This window comes from Ipomoea nil, unplaced genomic scaffold (assembly GCF_001879475.1).
Source record: "Ipomoea nil cultivar Tokyo-kokei standard unplaced genomic scaffold, Asagao_1.1 scaffold2283, whole genome shotgun sequence".
Taxonomy (NCBI): domain Eukaryota; kingdom Viridiplantae; phylum Streptophyta; class Magnoliopsida; order Solanales; family Convolvulaceae; genus Ipomoea; species Ipomoea nil.
The window spans coordinates 1374914-1393085 of NW_017618711.1; the positions used below are offsets into that span (position 1 = coordinate 1374914).

Sequence of the window (18172 nt, forward strand, 5' to 3'; positions counted from 1 at the left end):
CATAATACACAGAAACTCATAACTCAATACACATAATCTAACATGATACATAATGCACAGAAACTCTTAACTGAATACACAGAAACGTTTAACTGAATACACAAGAAATCTTAACTAAATACACAGAAACTCTTAACTGAATACACATAAACTCTTAACTGAATACATAGAAACTCATAACACAATACACAGAAAACAGAAACTCTTAATTGAATACGCAAAAACTCATAACACAATACACAGAAACTTTTAACTGAATGCACATAATAGAATTTGGGTTGTTTAGACGAACGAAGTGACATCAATAATTGAAACGCGCGCATTTTGCGTCTAGACGTACATTACTATGTGCTTCATAATGCACGATATAAATTGCCATCGAACCATGGTCATCCCTAGGTAGAATATTACCAAGAAAATTTTGCATGCCCAAAACGCCTAACAGCCGACTTTGGATCCATTAACACAGTCCTTACAAATGGGCTAAGCCCACTCTAATACTTCAACTACTCTTCAAGTCCCTATCGCAATAGGAAAGATTTTTTTAGAATTAAAAAAAAAAAAAAAAAAAAAAAAAAAAAAACGGAAGCCGTACATTAACAGAAGAAGCATCTGGGCGCTCTCTCAATTTCCTGGAAACCCTATAAAGCAATCACTTCTCGTCGCCTCTCCTCTTATCACAATCTATCCCAAAATACATAAAACCCTAAATCCGTCTCCTTTCGTCTCAACTCTTTGGCGCAGATAGCCTACACTTTGGGTCTGGATCTGTAAGGCTTCGATTCTTTCACTTTCGCTATGTATTTGTGTTTGCGCATTCCGATCTTGAATGCTTGTGTCCGGAGATATCGGTTTTATCAGTTGTTTAAGTTTTTCGATCTTTACCGCTTATGCAAATTTATTGATTATTATTGGTATATGATGCTGAGATTAATAATAATTCCTCTTATTATGAGATTCTAATGGATCTAGCTTACATGCTTGAGTACTTAATTTAATTTGTTTTAACTCACCATTACCAGTACCTTTTTATGTGGTCTTATTGTTGAATGAATCTGACATGTAAGAATTTTTGTTTAATTATGGACGAGTTTTTATGGATTGAAAATAATTCAGAACATGAATATTCATTTGGATTTTAATTATTATCATGTTTCTAGTTGATAATGCCCAACGGCCCAACCACTGTGAATTGTTCTTTAAGGGAGCGTTGTATATTGATTGGCTTGAATGGATTAACTGAGTTCTGATTTGCTTTTAGGTGGTGTGTTAAGTGGATGTGTTTTTTGAGTTTGAAGTGTTGTCAAGGGTTTTGTATACTATTTCCCATTTGTGTGTATTTTTTAGTATTGCATCTTTGTGATGAATGTATTTTGATTTGATTTTTAATTGTTCTTTTTTTGGGTATTAAGGTATTATTTTTCCTGTTCTTGTGTCATTATGAAGAGCAAAATATGATTTGATTTTTAATTTTTATTCTCCTTGGAGGTGAGGGATTTGGACATTGGTGAAGTGATTATGTGCACACATGATTATGATTTTATTTTTAATTGTTCTTTTCCTTGGAGGAGAGTAATTTGGACATTGAAGAAGTGATTATGTGCACTCAAGATTGTTACTTATATGCATTATAAGTGGGAAAGGGGTTATGTGCATTATGCTTACTAATTCTATGATTCATAATTGAAATTGTGCTATTTATACACTCAAGATTGTTACTTATTTATTATAAGTGGGAAAGGGGTTATGTGCATTATGCTTACTAATTCTATGATTCATAATTGAAATTGTGCTATTTATGGTATTTTAGTTGATTTGGGCAAGATTAAGTTTTGATTAAAAATGTTTTAGTTCAGAAAGTAAAGTAATGTCAATGGCTTTTAGTAATTTGAAATGCTATTAGATGCACACCCTTTTATTGCCATTCAAGGCCTTTCTGTATTTGTCTCTAATTACACTATTACATACATTCTCTTCTCATAGATTGAACTGATGCTTCATTCTTCTATTTGGTAACCTTCAGTTTATTGTTGTGAAGCTTGCAGGCTCATCTTGTCCTGGTGATTTCCCAGTTTGTAGTGTGTAAACTTTGAAGGATTTTTATGTCCAAACAAGCTATTCTCTATTTGACAGCCATTGCTCTGCTTGGAGAATATTTTCGTAGAAAAAAGAACCATCTTTTTTCTGATCCATTCAGCTGTATGCCTCTCAAGCCATTCCAGGAATACCCTGAGTTTTGTGGTTTCAGCCAGGAACTCTTTGAAGACTCCTTTTTGGCTGAGGAACACTTTGAAGACTCCAAATTGAATTCCAGTCGCTGTTGCCTTTGATTGTTGTGTAATTAAAGATGGCTTTACAGAACATTGGTGCCAGCAATAGTGATGATGCCTTCTACAGGTATAAGATGCCCAGAATGATTACCAAGATAGAGGGCCGTGGTAATGGTATCAAGACCAATGTTGTCAACATGGTTGATATCGCAAAGGCTTTGGCAAGACCAGCTTCCTATACTACTAAGTATTTTGGTTGTGAGCTTGGTGCTCAATCCAAATTTGATGAAAAGACTGGAACTTCACTTGTGAATGGAGCTCATGACACTGCCAAACTTGCTGGTCTTCTTGAAAACTTCATTAAGAAGTATGTTCAGTGCTATGGTTGTGGGAACCCAGAAACAGAGGTTATTATTACTAAAAGCCAAATGCTGCAACTGAAATGTGCTGCCTGTGGTTTTCTTTCTGATGTGGATATGAGGGACAAACTGACTACTTTTATTTTGAAGAACCCGCCTGAGGCTAAAAAGAGCTCAAAGGATAAGAAGGCTATGAGGAGGGCAGAGAAGGAGAGGCTGAAGGAAGGCCAGGCTGCTGATGAGGAGCAGAAAAAACTGAAGAAAGAAGCAAAAAAGAAGGGCCCTGCTAAGGATGCCAGCACAAAACCTAACTCTAAAAAGAAATCAAGCAGTTCGGATGAGGATCTTTCCTCACCACCTCGCAATCATATTAAAGAGAAAGTTGAAGAAGATGACGACGACGATGACATTCAGTGGCAAACTGACACATCAATGGAAGCTGCACAGCAACGTATTAAAGAGCAACTGAATGCTGTAACCGCTGACATGGTTATGCTTTCCACAGATGATACAGAGAAGAAGTCCAAGACTGCTAATAAAACACAAGGTAGTCCTAAAGCTCTTTCCCCACCACGAGAGACGAATTCCAAGGCAGAAAATGGAAACTCATCTCATGTGAGGCTTGTTGAGGAGATGAAAGACAATCTGCAAAAAGGGATCACTGCTAGCCAATTTCGTACAGTTCTCGGATCGCTCTCTGGTACTCAACAGGAAGTCATGACTGCCTTATATGAGGCACTCTTGGATGGTGTTGACAAAGGGTTTGCTAAAGTTGTCATCAAGAAGAAGAGCTATGTTGCAGCTGCTATTTCTCTGCATGAGGAGTCACAGCTCCATTTGCTGCGAGCTATTGAAGAATTCTGCAGGAAATCCAATCCGGCAGCCGTGAAGGAAGTAGCTTTAGTTTTGAAAGCATTATATGATGCTGATCTTCTGGAGGAGGAATATATAATGAAGTGGTACAGTGAGGGTCTTAACGGAGTCAATAAAGACGCTCCAATTTGGAAGAACACCAAACCCTTTGTAGAATGGCTTCAAAGTGCTGAGTCTGAATCAGAGGAGGAATGATTGCTCTGGCTTTACAATATCTCAAGTCTCTACGTGTCGTCGTATTTCATTTCATAATGGTTCCCATTTAATATATATGGTTTTGTAATCGATGCCTGCGTGTTTGTGGACAGTTTATTTGGTTAATTTCTTACTGTCTCAGATCTTGATTGTGTCTTGCCTTTATGGCAAAGTACTTTTAATAATATGCATTGGTGTTTTTGTTATTGTTGAGATTTTTTTCTTTTGGAAATACTCGTCTACGTTGGAGTAAATGTCTGATGTTTTTTACTCTTATATCTTTCATGTCACCAGCCCATGTTAAGATTATCTGATACATTTATTTAATGATGTTAAATTGGCTGTGTTAGTCCAGTTTGGGTCAATATATAAAAAAAACTCGAATCAATTTAGCTTGATCAACATTTTTAGTATTGATTCTTGTTTATCTACTTTATTTAATTAATTAATCTAATCATTTTATTTTTTTCAATTTACCTTTACATTTTTTTTATTATTTTTTCTTTTATTACCCAAAGTGAAATAAGTAATGGACATAATACGAATACACAACATTTATTTTAAATCTTTAAAAAAGTGCAAAAAGTAACGAGAAAATATTAAAAAAAATTTAAACTTGAATTAATAATTTTTTTGAAAAAATTATGAGTAAATTATAATTTATGCCTTTTGAATTTTAGTGTTTCACTGATCCACGAAAACAAGTATGATATTAAGATTAAATAGTATATTTTAGTGTTTTTGAAAATATTTTTATATATACTGTAATAAGATGTTCATGATTGAATGACGTTCTTGGAATCAAGACTTTATGACATGTATTGAGTGATCAATATTTTTCAATAGCATAAACAGAGTGACTACTTTCAACCTTAGTTCATGATTAGGCATATGGAACACTTGATCCCATTTAAAAATACAGGTGTGTGCACATCAGCTAATAGATCAACATTAGTATCAGATTTGTAGGCACGATCAAAGATTAAATATGTATTTCCTTCAAACGTGTTTAAAGAACTCATATATTCATTGATAGAGTCAACTACATCAAGCGTTGGTGCAAGTGTTGTTAGTATGTTGCAAAACATTTTAATAAAAATTCTTCTGGAATATCAATGTTTTCACATTTATCTGTTTGTCCTTGAATTTTTGCATTTCATATATTCGCAATCCATTCGGAGAATCGTTTTTTTTTTTTTTTTTTTTTTTTTTTTTTTTTTTTTTTTTTGTGTGAAAAATTCTGAGAATCGCTTTAGTTCTTCATAGTTATAATTTGAGGGTGAGTTTTGAAGTCACATGTTTTTTTTTTTTTTTTGTCAAACGTAGCACTTTACAGTACTTCCAAAAGTAATATGCATTTATTGTTGCATTAACAATATCATGTTTACTTACTTTTGGGATAACAGGCATAATTTGTTAAAGGAATAAGGGTTAAATTGGCCACTGAACGTAACGCGATAGTGCAATCAGATCACTGGACCTAAAAAAACGTTCAATTATCCCACTCAATAGCACAAATCCCTCCAATTTTACCTATTAGCCGGTTTTCATCCATCCTTTCCGGTTGCCTTGCTGACTGGACTCTTACGTGGCATTTTTTCTCTTTTCCTTTACTTTTCCTTTCTTCCTAATCTTCTTCTTTCTTCCATCTACTATCCTCCTCCTCCGGCAACAATCTCCCCTTCATCCATATCGTAATCAATCCCTAAATTCAATCTGCCCACTACCACACCCATTGCACCGCTGCCAAGTGCTTTCTTTTCGTTCTCAATTTTAGCCCCAGCCTCTGAAATCTCATTTTCGGACTTGGAATCACTCTCTTCATGCTTCATGCTGCGGCGATCGTGGCGGTGATGGTGACGGCGTTTTGATGCCTCCTTACCACAGAAACGACAAAGAGTTCACTTTATACCAACTAAACTCAAAATCAACTGCAAGAAATACATACCCAACGGAAAAAATACTTCTTGAGAATTAATTGTAGAAATAACCAAATAGTTGCTTGTTTGACTACCAATATACATTCTGGGTTCACCAGGCACCTCATGGAAGGCATGTGAGCCGTTCTTCTTCATCCTAAGAGTAAGAGTATGCATCTGTAGAAGAAACCTTAAGTGCAAAATTTAATTTTGAACAACTCACTGAATTTTCAGTACACAGAAAGCTAGATCAATAACATGGGGGAGATACGAACCTGATCTGAGAGGAGTCGGAAGAGTCAATTTAAGAGAGAGAAACAGGGAGACAGAGAGAGATAGAGAAATAGAGAGAGAGAGAGAGTTTAGTGAGAGGATGAAGATGAAGAGAAAGAAAAAGGAAAATGGGGGTCTGCCGCCGGTCACTTCTCCTCCACCGCCAATTGCTTCGCCGCCACCTCCAGTCGCTTCTCCTCCTCCACCAACTGCTTCACCCCCTCCCCCACCTGTCTCTGTTTCATCCCCACCCCCACCTCCCGTCTATTCTCCACCGCCCCCTCACCATCTCCACCGCCACCTCCTGTCCATTCTCCACCGCCTCCTCCGGTATACTCTCCACCACCGCCTCCGGTCTATTCTCCACCTCCCCCACACCTGTTCCGTCCTCGTAGCATGGGCAGAACAAGCTGGAGTATGGTCACCAACGACCAGATGGAAGAAAGAAGAAGATCAAGAAGAAAGAGAAAATAAAGAAAAGGAGAAAAATGCCATGTAAGAGTCCAGTCAGCAAGACAACCGGAAAGCATGGATGAAAACCGGCTAATAGGTAAGATTGGAGGGATTTGCGCCTGTTGGGTGGGGTAATTGAACGTTTTTTAGGTCCAGTGGTTTGATTGCACTATCGCGTTACGTTCAGTGGCCAATTTGGCCCTTATTCCTTTGTTAAAAGTCAATTTTTTCTCTAGATTACTGTGCTTACTTCCTTTTGGGATAACATGACTTTACATCATTGATTACTGTGTTGTTAACACCATGCTGCTCAGGTGTCAAATTAGATACGAACTTTCTGTGCTCTTCTTGAAGTTCTGCTCTATCATATTTCAACTCATCATACACCAACCTATTCATCAAATTGGCCGAACACACAAGATTTGAAATTGACATTTGTAGATAATCATGTAGGATCTTCCCACATCTTCTCAACAATTTATCAATCTCAACTAATTTTTGATTTGTTATTTCATGAACAATCATAAATAAATCTAAACATTATTAAACAATGTAAATTACAAAGGTATTATCATATTAGAATTAGTAATATTAGACATTGAATAAAATATTAAAGCAAATAGATAAATTCATACATTGGTAGTCCAATATGTTATGTTGTTTGTACAGAATATTGTTAGACATATATGTCCAATAATATTTCTCCCAAATCACTTCAGGGTGACTTAAACAATTTGAGGATAACAATGTTGTGAATAAGTTTCTCAACTCACCTGTAATTGCTTTCTGACTTGCTTCAACAATACCATTAAAATATTCTTTGTCGTTTTTCAATAGCCCAAGTGCATAGCAGCATCACGATAATAGTCATATACCCCAATTTGGTTGTCCTTAAGTCTTCCTAACATGTAGTTCCTTGTATTACATTCAAAAGATATCTCAAGTAGTACATTTCATCACTTCTAGGAGGGACGTAAAAAGAATTAATTTCACTTTTGGTTCTACAACTTTTGAGGTTCTATCACTTTTGGTGCACAACTTTAAAATTTTTCAATTTTGGTGTCTAACTTTGTTATTTTATCAGTTTTGGTCTTTCCAGCTAAATTGACAGTGAAATGTTCCCGAATTTTATATTTTTATGTAGCTTTTAACACTTATTAGGGGAGCTTTTGTTTCCGCCTCTGACCTTTCGCAACCCACCTCCACCTCTACTACCGTTCCCCCACCTCCGCCTGGCATTCCTCCATCTCCACAACCTAAATCTGTCGCCCACAACAACACATATCTGGGTCTTCGTCGTCGTGTTTTGCCTGCTACATGTTAGTTCTATTCTATTACTCTCTAAATTTTAAACCCTAAAACCTAAATTCCTAAATCTTAAACCCTATCTTAGACGGATTATTCTTGTGAAGTGCTCACAACATATTTTAGTCTTCTGGCTTTACCGTCATGTCATCATTTGTATAGTGTGTGTGAAAGGGGGGACTATTTTGTTCAAGATCAAGGTATCGTTACTTAAAACTTGGAATGTTTATTTGCTTCTGAGAAATTCTGATTCTGTTGCTTTTGTAAGTAGCTACTCTTATTCCGCAACTTGAGATTGATAGGTGTATCAATGACAATGACTCACACAAAGATGTACAGTCCAAAATAATGACACAGTTATTGCGAAAAATTCACTATTCACTCTGGAATTCTAATACTCTTGTTATTTTGTTAACCAGGTTGGAGTCTTGGTATTGGAACACTTCTTCCGTCTGATTCTTTTATTTCTTAGATAATTGCCAATTACATATTAACCTGTAATTTTCAAAGGAGCTAACTTGTGGCAGAAATGTAACGTTTTCCTTAATTACATTACTATAATATTAGGTTACAAGTTATAATAATTAAGGTAATTTATTATATTGTGCAACACTTCCATTCAGGCTTCTAATAGTTAAGGTAAGGCTTGATTAAATAAAGACAAGAAGTGTGATTAGGAAAAGCATATAATTACCATATTGATGGCATATGGTTATTATTTAAGGGCCCTATCCCTCTCACTACTTAACGTCCATTCCTCATACACCATCTAAAGAGAGTTGAGTAGAAGTAAGAGAAACTCATACTGATAATCTACCGCAATGTCTCATGACTACTCAACATTCATCAATCGGAAGCTATGGTTGGAGATTAGTATATTATTATGATCCCGTATATCACGTATTTATGTTTCTACGTGATTTATATGCTTACAGTTGGTATCAAGAGCTTGATTTACCTTTGCCTACCCTTACGTATTTTGATTACTAAGTGTGTGTGTGTGTGTGTGCGTGTGTGTATTATAAAATCAATTGGATGTATATTTTTCCCTTGCTGTCTCGCTCGTCGAATTTTCTGTTTCCTTCATCGTTGGTCTGCCAGTTGCTTGGTGGCGACGACGAAACAACGTGAAGGAGCTCCTATGGTGGCTAGTTGCATCGCAGCTGCAGATGGCGGCAGCGATCTGCAGCCGCGTTGGTGTTGCGTCGATGTCAGGCGACGGTGGCAAACCTAGGCTTCCCCAGCAACGACGCTACTGTCCTCCCCTCCTTCAAGCGAGGTTGACGACCTTGTTTATGCGGTCCTTCGATGATGCTACTTCTTCCATGGCTGCTAGGGTTCTCGTTCTGATTAAGAGAGAAGAAAATGATGAAGGATTATATTTGGGCCTAGTTTAGCCCAATTCGACCAAAACTGGACCATCCTAAAATAAATTTGGGCTTTGCTTAAGTGTTTTTTTTTTTTCTTCATCATATTTGGACTTCTTCTAATAAATTATACAATTGATTTTGCCTAAAGTCAATATTAAATCATTATTCAATTTTGAACAAATTATTAAGTGTTAAATCTATTTGAATTTTAATTTAATATTGAATTTTTCATATTTAAACTTGTATTAAGTATTACAATTTTATTTTTGGAGTATGAGTAAATGATATGTCTAATCTAAGCATGCCCTATATGTTTATTGCCATAATTATTTTACTGTTATAATTATGTCTTTAGAAAAACATATTCTTTGAAGGATATAATAAATTTAGAGCCTTTTATGTATGATTTAAATGCATTTTATGCTTGATTTAGTGCCTTTTAGGTGAATTTAGTGCCGTTCAAAGATAAATTCTGCATATTATTACTCGTCAATTATTACTCTATTTGTGCTTACTTAAAACACATAAAGTACATCAAACATTCATAGTTTACCATTTTTTAAAACATTATCCATTGGTGAACTCTTCATTTTGATTTAGAATCAATCAAACTACTATATATTGAATTGAGAACATATGTATTGGGGAAGTTTCCTGGGGAAGAATACTAGTTATATGGTTATGGCTTAATCGCCTTGTTGCTACTAGTCCCCTTGAGACGCTACTCCGTCTAAGGATTTGATTTTTAATGAGGCTTTGTCCCAACCAACTTTCTTAGGAGTATACTTGGGAATTGTCTATCACATGTAAATATAATTTGTTTGTTAGACTTTAAATTCCCATTTCCCAAGTGATTAAAATTTTGTAATTAAAGAATATCCACAACATCTTTAATTGCCTAAATCATCTTCAAATTAAATCACATTAAGAATATGCAATACCTTTGTAATTCATTCTACGTGATATTGCAAAATTTAGCCCATAAATAATTTTGTTGTGTTTGTAAGATTAATTATGATGAAATGCTAAACTATGATAACAATTTGCTCACATGGATTATGAATCGGCATATAGTTTAGTAGTTTTATCATTAAGGGTGGAAAAATCAAACCAAAATTTATTCTCATTATGTTTCCACTATTCAACCTTGATGGATTTATTATAGCTTTGAGGCTGCCAAGAAATTTCATGCACAATGGACTAGATCCAATCGATTGTGTGTATATTTCATTAAGACACAAATGTCAAGAAATATTCGTGGGTCAATTGACCATTATGACAAAGTCGAAACCTTTTTCAGAGCTATTGATTACCAGTTCACTAGCTACATCGAATAAAGCTTTGACAAGTACTCTAATCATGAAGTTTATTGGTCTTCACCTTTCCACTGTTAAGGGAACGCGCCAACACATCATGAAAGTAAGAGATATTGCAGCTCAATTGAAGAAGTTGGAAATAATTTTATCATATTCCTTTGTTGTGCATTTTGCACTTAACACCCTCTCTCAACATTATAGCCCCTCTAAGATTTCCTACAACACACATAAAGACAACTGGACTATCAATAAATTGATAACCATGTGTACACAAGAAGAAGATATGCTTATTGAAGAAGTTGGAGAGAGTGCTATGTTAGCCACAACAAAGCCTAAAGGAAAATCTAGGAGATCTAAGAGATACACTACATCAACAAAGGGGAAACTGACCCCAAAAACGGGTGTTACGAAGGTACAAAAGTGTTTCTTCTGCAAGAAAAAAGAACACATGAAGAAAGGTTGTACCAAATTCAAGAAGTGGATGCCCAATAAGGGTAACATTTCCTCCTCCTTTGTATTTTATGAATCTAATATGTCAGATGTTAATATTAATTCTTGGTGGATTGATTCTGGTTCAACAATCCACATTGCAAATTCTTTGTAGGACATGCAAAATCTAATGAAGCCATCAGTTGAAGCTGTTGGAGTTTGCAAATTAGTTTGAATTATGGTTTTGTTTTGACATTAGAGAAGACCTTTTATGTTCCTAGTTTCACAAGGAATTTAATTTCAGTTTCAAGACTTGTACCCTTTGAATCCGAAAGGTACAAGTCTTGAAATTGAAACTAAATTTCTTGAGAAACCAGGAACATAAAAGGTCTTATCTAATGTCAAAACAAAACCATTATTCAAAACTAATTTGCGAACTCTAACAACTTCAATCGGTGAACGAATCATGTTTCTAGATAAGATGTGACACTCAGTTCCTATTGGCCATCTCAGATTTTGCATATCCTGCAAAGAATTTGCAATATGGATTGTTGAACCAGAATGAATTCACCAATAATTATTATTAACATTTAACATATTAGATTCATAACATACAAAAGAGGAGGAAATATCACCTTTTTTGGACACCCACTTCTTGAATTTGGCACAATTCTTCTTCATGTGTCCTTTCTTTTTACATAAAAAACACTTTTTACTTTCTTAATGTCAACTTTTGGGATCAATTTTCCCTTAGTTGCTTCAATGGATCCCTTAGATCTTCAGCTTCAATGGATCCCTTAGATCTTCCAAATTTCCCTTTAAACTCTGTTGTGGCCAACATAACACTCTCATCAATTTCTTCAATAAATCTCACTTCTACTTGTACACACATGGTTATCAATTCATTGATAATCTAGTTGTCTTTATGTGTGTTATAGGAAATCTTAAAGGGGTTATAATGTTAAGGGAGGGTGTTGAGTGCGAAATGTAACACAAAGGTATTTGGTAAAGATATCTCCAACTTCTTTAGTTGAGCCGCAATATTTCTTAACTATGTGACGTGTTTGTGCATGCCCTTAATAATGGAGAGACGAAGACCAACAAACTTTATGATTAGTGTACTTGCCAAAGATTTATTCGATGTAGTGAACTGGTCATCAATATATTTGAACAAGGTTTCGACTTTCTCACATTGGTCAATCGACCCACGAATACTTCTCTAGATTCGTGACTTAATGAAATACTTGCACAACCGAGTGGATTTAGTCTATTGTGCATGAAGTTCCTTAGCTGCAATCAGAGCTATCAACAATGATAGCGGGAGGCTTTTTATTTTGAATAGCAAAATCTAACTCTAGCAACCCTAAGTGTAAGAGAACGTCTTTCCTTTCTTGGTGATTATCATCTCTTAGCATATAAACTTCAATCACTGTTATGTTTTGAGTTGCGAGTTAAGGTGTTGTAAAGAATAATAAATTCTTTGTTAGAATTTTCGAGGCACAAAGATATAGAGAGATTGAAGTGCATATTATTACCAATGCAAGTTATGCAAGAGATAGATTAGAAAGCCATAAAAATTGCATGTTGGTTAAATTTTTACGCATAATGAATCATCAAGGCTGAATAGTAGAAACGGAATGGGTACAATTTTTTGTTTGATTTTTCCACTCTTAATTACAAAACTACCAAACTATATGCCGATTCATAATCCCTGTGGATCATAGTTCAATATTTCATTCTAATTGATTCTACAAATACAACAAAACTTTCTATGGGCTAAATTTTTGCCATATATTACATATAGAATGAATTACAAAGATATTGCATATTATTGATTTAAACTGAAGACAATTTAGGCAATTAAAGATGTTGTAGCTACTATTTAATTAACAAAATTGTAATCACTTGGCAAAGGACGATGTAAAGCCTAGCAAACAAACTATACTGACATGTAATGTAATAGACAATCTCGAAGTATACTCTTAGGAAAAGTTGATTGAGAGGAAGCTCAGTTAAATACCAACTCCTTAGACATAGTAGTGTCTCAAGGGGACTAATATAACACCGCATTTAAGCCAGTGTCATAGAACTAGTGTTCCTCCCTAGAAAACTTCTCCGGTTCATGTGTTCTCACATTCAATGTATAATAGTTTGATGGATTTTAAACCAAAATGAAGAGTTCACCTAAGGTTGAGGCTTTTAAAATGGTTCAGTATCATTTTAATGTACTTTATGTGCTTTAGGACTTTAGGCACGAATGAAATAAGGAAGAGTAATAATATGCGTAATCTATCCGATACTAAATTCATCCTAAGAGACACTAGATCATTCTTAAGAAGACACAGAATCATACCTAAAAGGCACTAAATTCATCATCAATTAACATGCTTTTATAAAGGCATAATTATAACAGTAATGAAATTATTGCAATAAACCTACATAACATGTTCAGATTATGCATATTATTTACTCATACCCCATAAATAAATCGTAACACTTAATACAATTTAATATGAAAATTCAATATTAAATTAAAATTCAAACAAATTTAATACTTAATAATTATTCAAAGTTGGATAATAATTTTATATTGACTAAGTAAAATCAATTAGATAATTAAATTAGAAGAAGTCTAAATATAATAAAGAATAAAACTGAATGAAGCCCAAACCAAACAGATCCGGAATTTTTTAAAATTCAGGTCTGGCCAATTGGGCTAGACCCGGCCCAATATATTATTCCTTCATCTTCTTCAACGTAACCTAGCAGCCATGGAGAAGACCAGCAACGCCATCTGAAACGAGCACCAACAGAAGACCGGAACCGGTGCTGCCTGAAGGAGGAGAGGGGCAGTGATGTCGCCGGGAAACCCAACACGCCGCCACCGTCTCCCTTCATTGCAGCGCCAACTTCGCCGCCATTTATCCTCAGCCGTGACGCCACCCACCGGCCAACGACGACCTCACCTACGGCGTTTCGTTGTCGTCGCCAAGGAGTCAACACAATTGACGGTAATGGAAAGAAGATATTTTTGTTTGTTTTAAAACTTACGCCGGTTCTCCGATATCAATGGTGGTCGCCGGCGAATGATAGACGGCCAAAGTCCACAATCGCTGGCGGAAAAAATTTCGGCGAAACAGAAAGTAGGCAATTTTTGTTTTTTTAAATCCAATTGTTTTAATAAAAGAATTGTTCTTAATGCGAAAAAATTCAGCAGATTCAATTACAAACAAGTAATTCAAAATACACGATCAATTATATCAAAAAAAAAATTAAAAAATAAAAAAATCATAGAAACGATAACCAAACTGCCCAAATAGATACATGGCATGCATATTTTGAAGAAAAAGAGAAGTAATTGAAAGATAGTCATCATAATGGTAAGATACTACTAACCTCGAGTCTCACCAGCGGCTGTGTGGGAGCAACCTCTAAAGTGAGGGGAGCTCCTTGTGCGCAGTGAGCACCGGTCTAGCCTCTATGGTTCATGTTCAGTTGAGTATTTACATCCTCCCAAATGTTCTGTTCATATTCAGTTGAGCCGGTGTGGGGGCCCTTAGGGTTGAGGTTCACCCTTTTGAAAGAATGAGAGTTTTCTAGCTCAAGTCTCTAAAGATGGTGTATAAGAAATAAAAAGACTGAGAACGTTTAAATAACCATATGTAGCTGTATGTCATTCCTAAACTTAATCAGATTTCTTAATTTAATCAAATTTTACCTTAATTTATTACGTCATTCCTTAACCTAATCAGATTTCTTAATTTAATCAAATTTTACCTTAATTTATTAAAGCCTGAATGGAAGTGTTGCATCAAATAATAATTACTGTATAATTATTATAAATTGATAACTTGTAACCTAATGTTATCTATCTATCTACTATACACTATACTATCTACAAATCTAAACTACAAATACATACAGATACAAATTTAATAAGAGTCAATAACATTAATTTTAGAATTTTTTATGATTTTCTTTATTTATTCTTTATTATATTATTTTCTTCTCCTTAAATAACCCCGCATTCCATTCGTTAGTATAAACTTTAGTAACGGAATATATTTCGTTAAGTATTTATTATTCAACTTACTCATTAACGGAATTTTTTGTTTAATTAATCTTCTTTTGATTATATTTAGAACAAGACTCAATATTTCAATTACGCTTTTACATTATTAGAATGATTTAGGTCATTATGGTATTAATATTTTTTGTATGTATTTTTATAATGGTACAATTGTACATTACTTTACAAATATTGTACTATTATATTTTTTATCGGACAAAATTGTTCTTACATCATTGTCAAATCTATGCAACCTAACTACAAAGTTGTTGATCAGAAATACAACTATACCTGGATTCTAAAACGGTATGACCATTTTCCAAAGAATTGACAATGTTGACATCCGACTGGCTCCAATTGAACAAGTTATCATAATTTTATCATTGCATGAAAACTTCTAAAGAAATTTGTAAGTTAGTTTTTACTATATCATTATAACAATATTTATTGTAATCATATATTTCGAATTATTTATTATCATCCTCTATTGACAGCAATTGGCATTGACAAACTCCCAACACAATTTGTCTCAACAACGAATGAAAATTTAAAAAGAAAAAATCAATGACTTCATTGTTGTGGATGAAAAGTAAGTACCACACTATATTACTTTTATTAAATTAAAATAAATTAGTAGCTACAACAAAAAATAATACATATGTATTTAATTAATTTAGAATTAAATGTCTCTAATGCCTTTATTCAAAAAAAATATTCATTGCAAAAAAAATTTTTTAAAAAATATAATCCCATTAGTTATATACTTATATTATCTTTATTTTCTACAATTTAAAGATTCCTTACCTTCAAATTTATTAATTAATTATATTCACTACATTACATTGCCCATTGTCTTCTTTTGACACTATCTTGTAATTAAATATCAATGTTATAATACAAAATATGTTAATATATTTATTTACCAAGTATTTTATACAAATATAATAAATATTAATATTTTGTTCAATACTTTCTCATGATAACCTACAACACACATCTCACAACATATTAAACATGTAGGGTTCAAAATTATCATTGTCAAACATCAACAGACACTTGCAAGTTAAAGAGTTCATTGCACAATTAAGATTCCAGTCATATACACATCAGGCAAATCTAAAACTTCATACACCATAATCTCATTGCATGACAATGCCCTCTATACAACCACCAATAACCCAATTGTACATGACACACTACCAATAAAAAAAAAAAAAAAAAAAAAAAGAGATGACAGGTATTGAAGATGAAGATAGTGACAACGCTACCCAAAAGAGAATTAAGAAGACTTAAAAAAATATAAACCAAAAGTATATTTATTTAGACTATCATTTTAAACTAAGTATTTAAACTAACGTTATTACAAAGTTGCAAACATTTATTTTAGTGACAATCATAATCAATCTCTCATATATTATCTTGCATTTATATATTTTGAATTACTTATTTAAATAAACAGATTCAACATGCAATTATCTATGCATGAAAATTTCATAAGTAATATGCAATTGTACCATTATAGAAATACATACAAAAAATATTAATACCATAATGACCTAAATCATTTTAATAATGTAAAATCATAATTGAAATATTGAATCTTGTTCTAAATAATCAAAAGAAGATTAATTAAACGAAGCAAAAAGAAAAAAAAAAAAAAAAAACTTAACTTAATTTTTTTTAAATGCAAGAAAATAATTTTCAAGGTTCATGATTTATAATTTTGATGCTCAACATGAACGTAAATGATCAAGTGCCTCGAACTTATGCACCTTAAGTTGAAAAATAATGGCCTTAAACTTTAAACATACGCACGTTAAGAATTAAACTGATGCACTAGAAAGTGATGCACATTAAGCTTTAAACATGTGCACTTTAAGCTATAAACTTACGCACCTTAAGTTTTGCGGCGTAAGCTATAAACTTACGCACCTTACAAGTTAAACTAATGTACCTTAAGCTTGCAGCGTAAGCTATAAACTTACGCACCTTACAAGTTAAACTAATGTACCTTAACTTTAAAGTGACGCACCTTAAGCTTTTTTTTTTTTTTTTTTTTTTTTTTTTTTTAAAGGAAGGGGATACCCTACATATACACACTATTTGTCTCAAATGAAGTTCGAACCTTACACCTCCCACTTAGGAGAGCAATCCGATACCAGTGGACTACAAGCCACTTAGTATGCACCTTAAGCTTTAAACATACACACCTTAAACTATAAACTTACGCACATTAAGTTATAAAATTACGCATATTAAACTTTAGACTTACATACCTTAAGCTGTGACCTTACGCAAAACTTACGCATTTTAAATTTTAAATTTATGCACCTTAAATTGTGATCTTACGTAAATGATCATAATGTCACCACATTTTTTTAAAATTATTTTGTATTCTAACAATTGATTTTGACAAGATCAAATGCTGTGATTAATTATTCTTCACGCTAGTTGTAGTTGGACTAAACAAAACTGGATGTCTACCTCTACTAGTCTACTACAATAGCCAAAAGATGGAAACAAGAGGTTTATTAACAATTTAACATAGGAAAACTAGTGAGTTTCTAACTGAAGTTTATACCACTAACATGCTGTTTGGTTGGAGGGAGGAAATTACTTGAGAAAAGAATTGCAATTTCATGAGAGATGAATTATTGGGAATAAAGTGAGAATTTAAATTATAGTGTTTGGTTTACAGGAATAAAATTACTGGAAATTTCAATTCTAATATTTGATATACATGAGAATTGAAAGGGAATAAGTGGTATAAAGTCTAAAATGCTAATTGTTGTTGTCAGACATCAATTTTAAGTTTAAAAATGGGAGGAGTAATTTTGTCTCATCATTGTTATTTTTTCTTCTTAAAATTTATGGAATTAAAATCATAATGGGACATGGAATTTTAATTCCATGAAAATAAGGGAATTGCAATTCCTTCCAACCAAATTACGAAATTTAGTAGCCTTTAGAATTATGTGGGAATTAAGTGGGAGTGGAATTTAAATTCTCTCAAACGAAACGCTTTGTAAAGACTTAGCATTTCAAGAAGACAAGTCTATTGGACAATTTGATAAAAAATCTTAAATTGTTGCATTTTGTAACAAGGTTAACTCTTTTTATATATACTAGTATTTGCGCCCGTGCGATGCACGGAATGAATTTGTTGTAATATATTAAGAATATTTTGATTGATATATAATTATTTAAATTAGAACATCAAATATTATATAGTGCAATTGAAGGTATTGTTTGGATCGTTTATGTGTAGATGTACACATGCGGCGCTGTAACTTTGGAGATTTTATTTATCATTATTTAGTATTTTTATAAATTAGGCAAAT

General features: G+C 33.5%; 1 protein-coding gene across 2 annotated transcripts; it reads left to right on the forward strand.

Moving 5' to 3' along the window:
* The first annotated feature begins 640 nt into the window (after positions 1-640).
* LOC109151292 (eukaryotic translation initiation factor 5-like) lies at positions 641-3925 on the forward strand. 2 transcript variants are annotated; one of them, XM_019299224.1, is made up of 2 exons: positions 641-770; positions 2039-3925. In XM_019299224.1, the coding sequence occupies exon 2, from the start codon at positions 2348-2350 to the stop codon at positions 3695-3697; it is 1350 nt and encodes a 449-aa protein (XP_019154769.1). In that variant the 5' UTR covers positions 641-770; positions 2039-2347; the 3' UTR covers positions 3698-3925. The 2 variants fall into 2 exon arrangements, with proteins under 2 accessions (XP_019154769.1, XP_019154770.1); XM_019299225.1 differs by having other exon boundaries at positions 2046-3925.
* The last annotated feature ends 14247 nt before the right edge of the window (positions 3926-18172 follow it).

Excerpts from the sequence above, each read along its gene's own strand:
- LOC109151292 (XM_019299224.1), top strand. The coding sequence starts at position 2,348 with ATGGCTTTACAGAACATTGGTGCCAGCAATAGTGATGATGCCTTCTAC.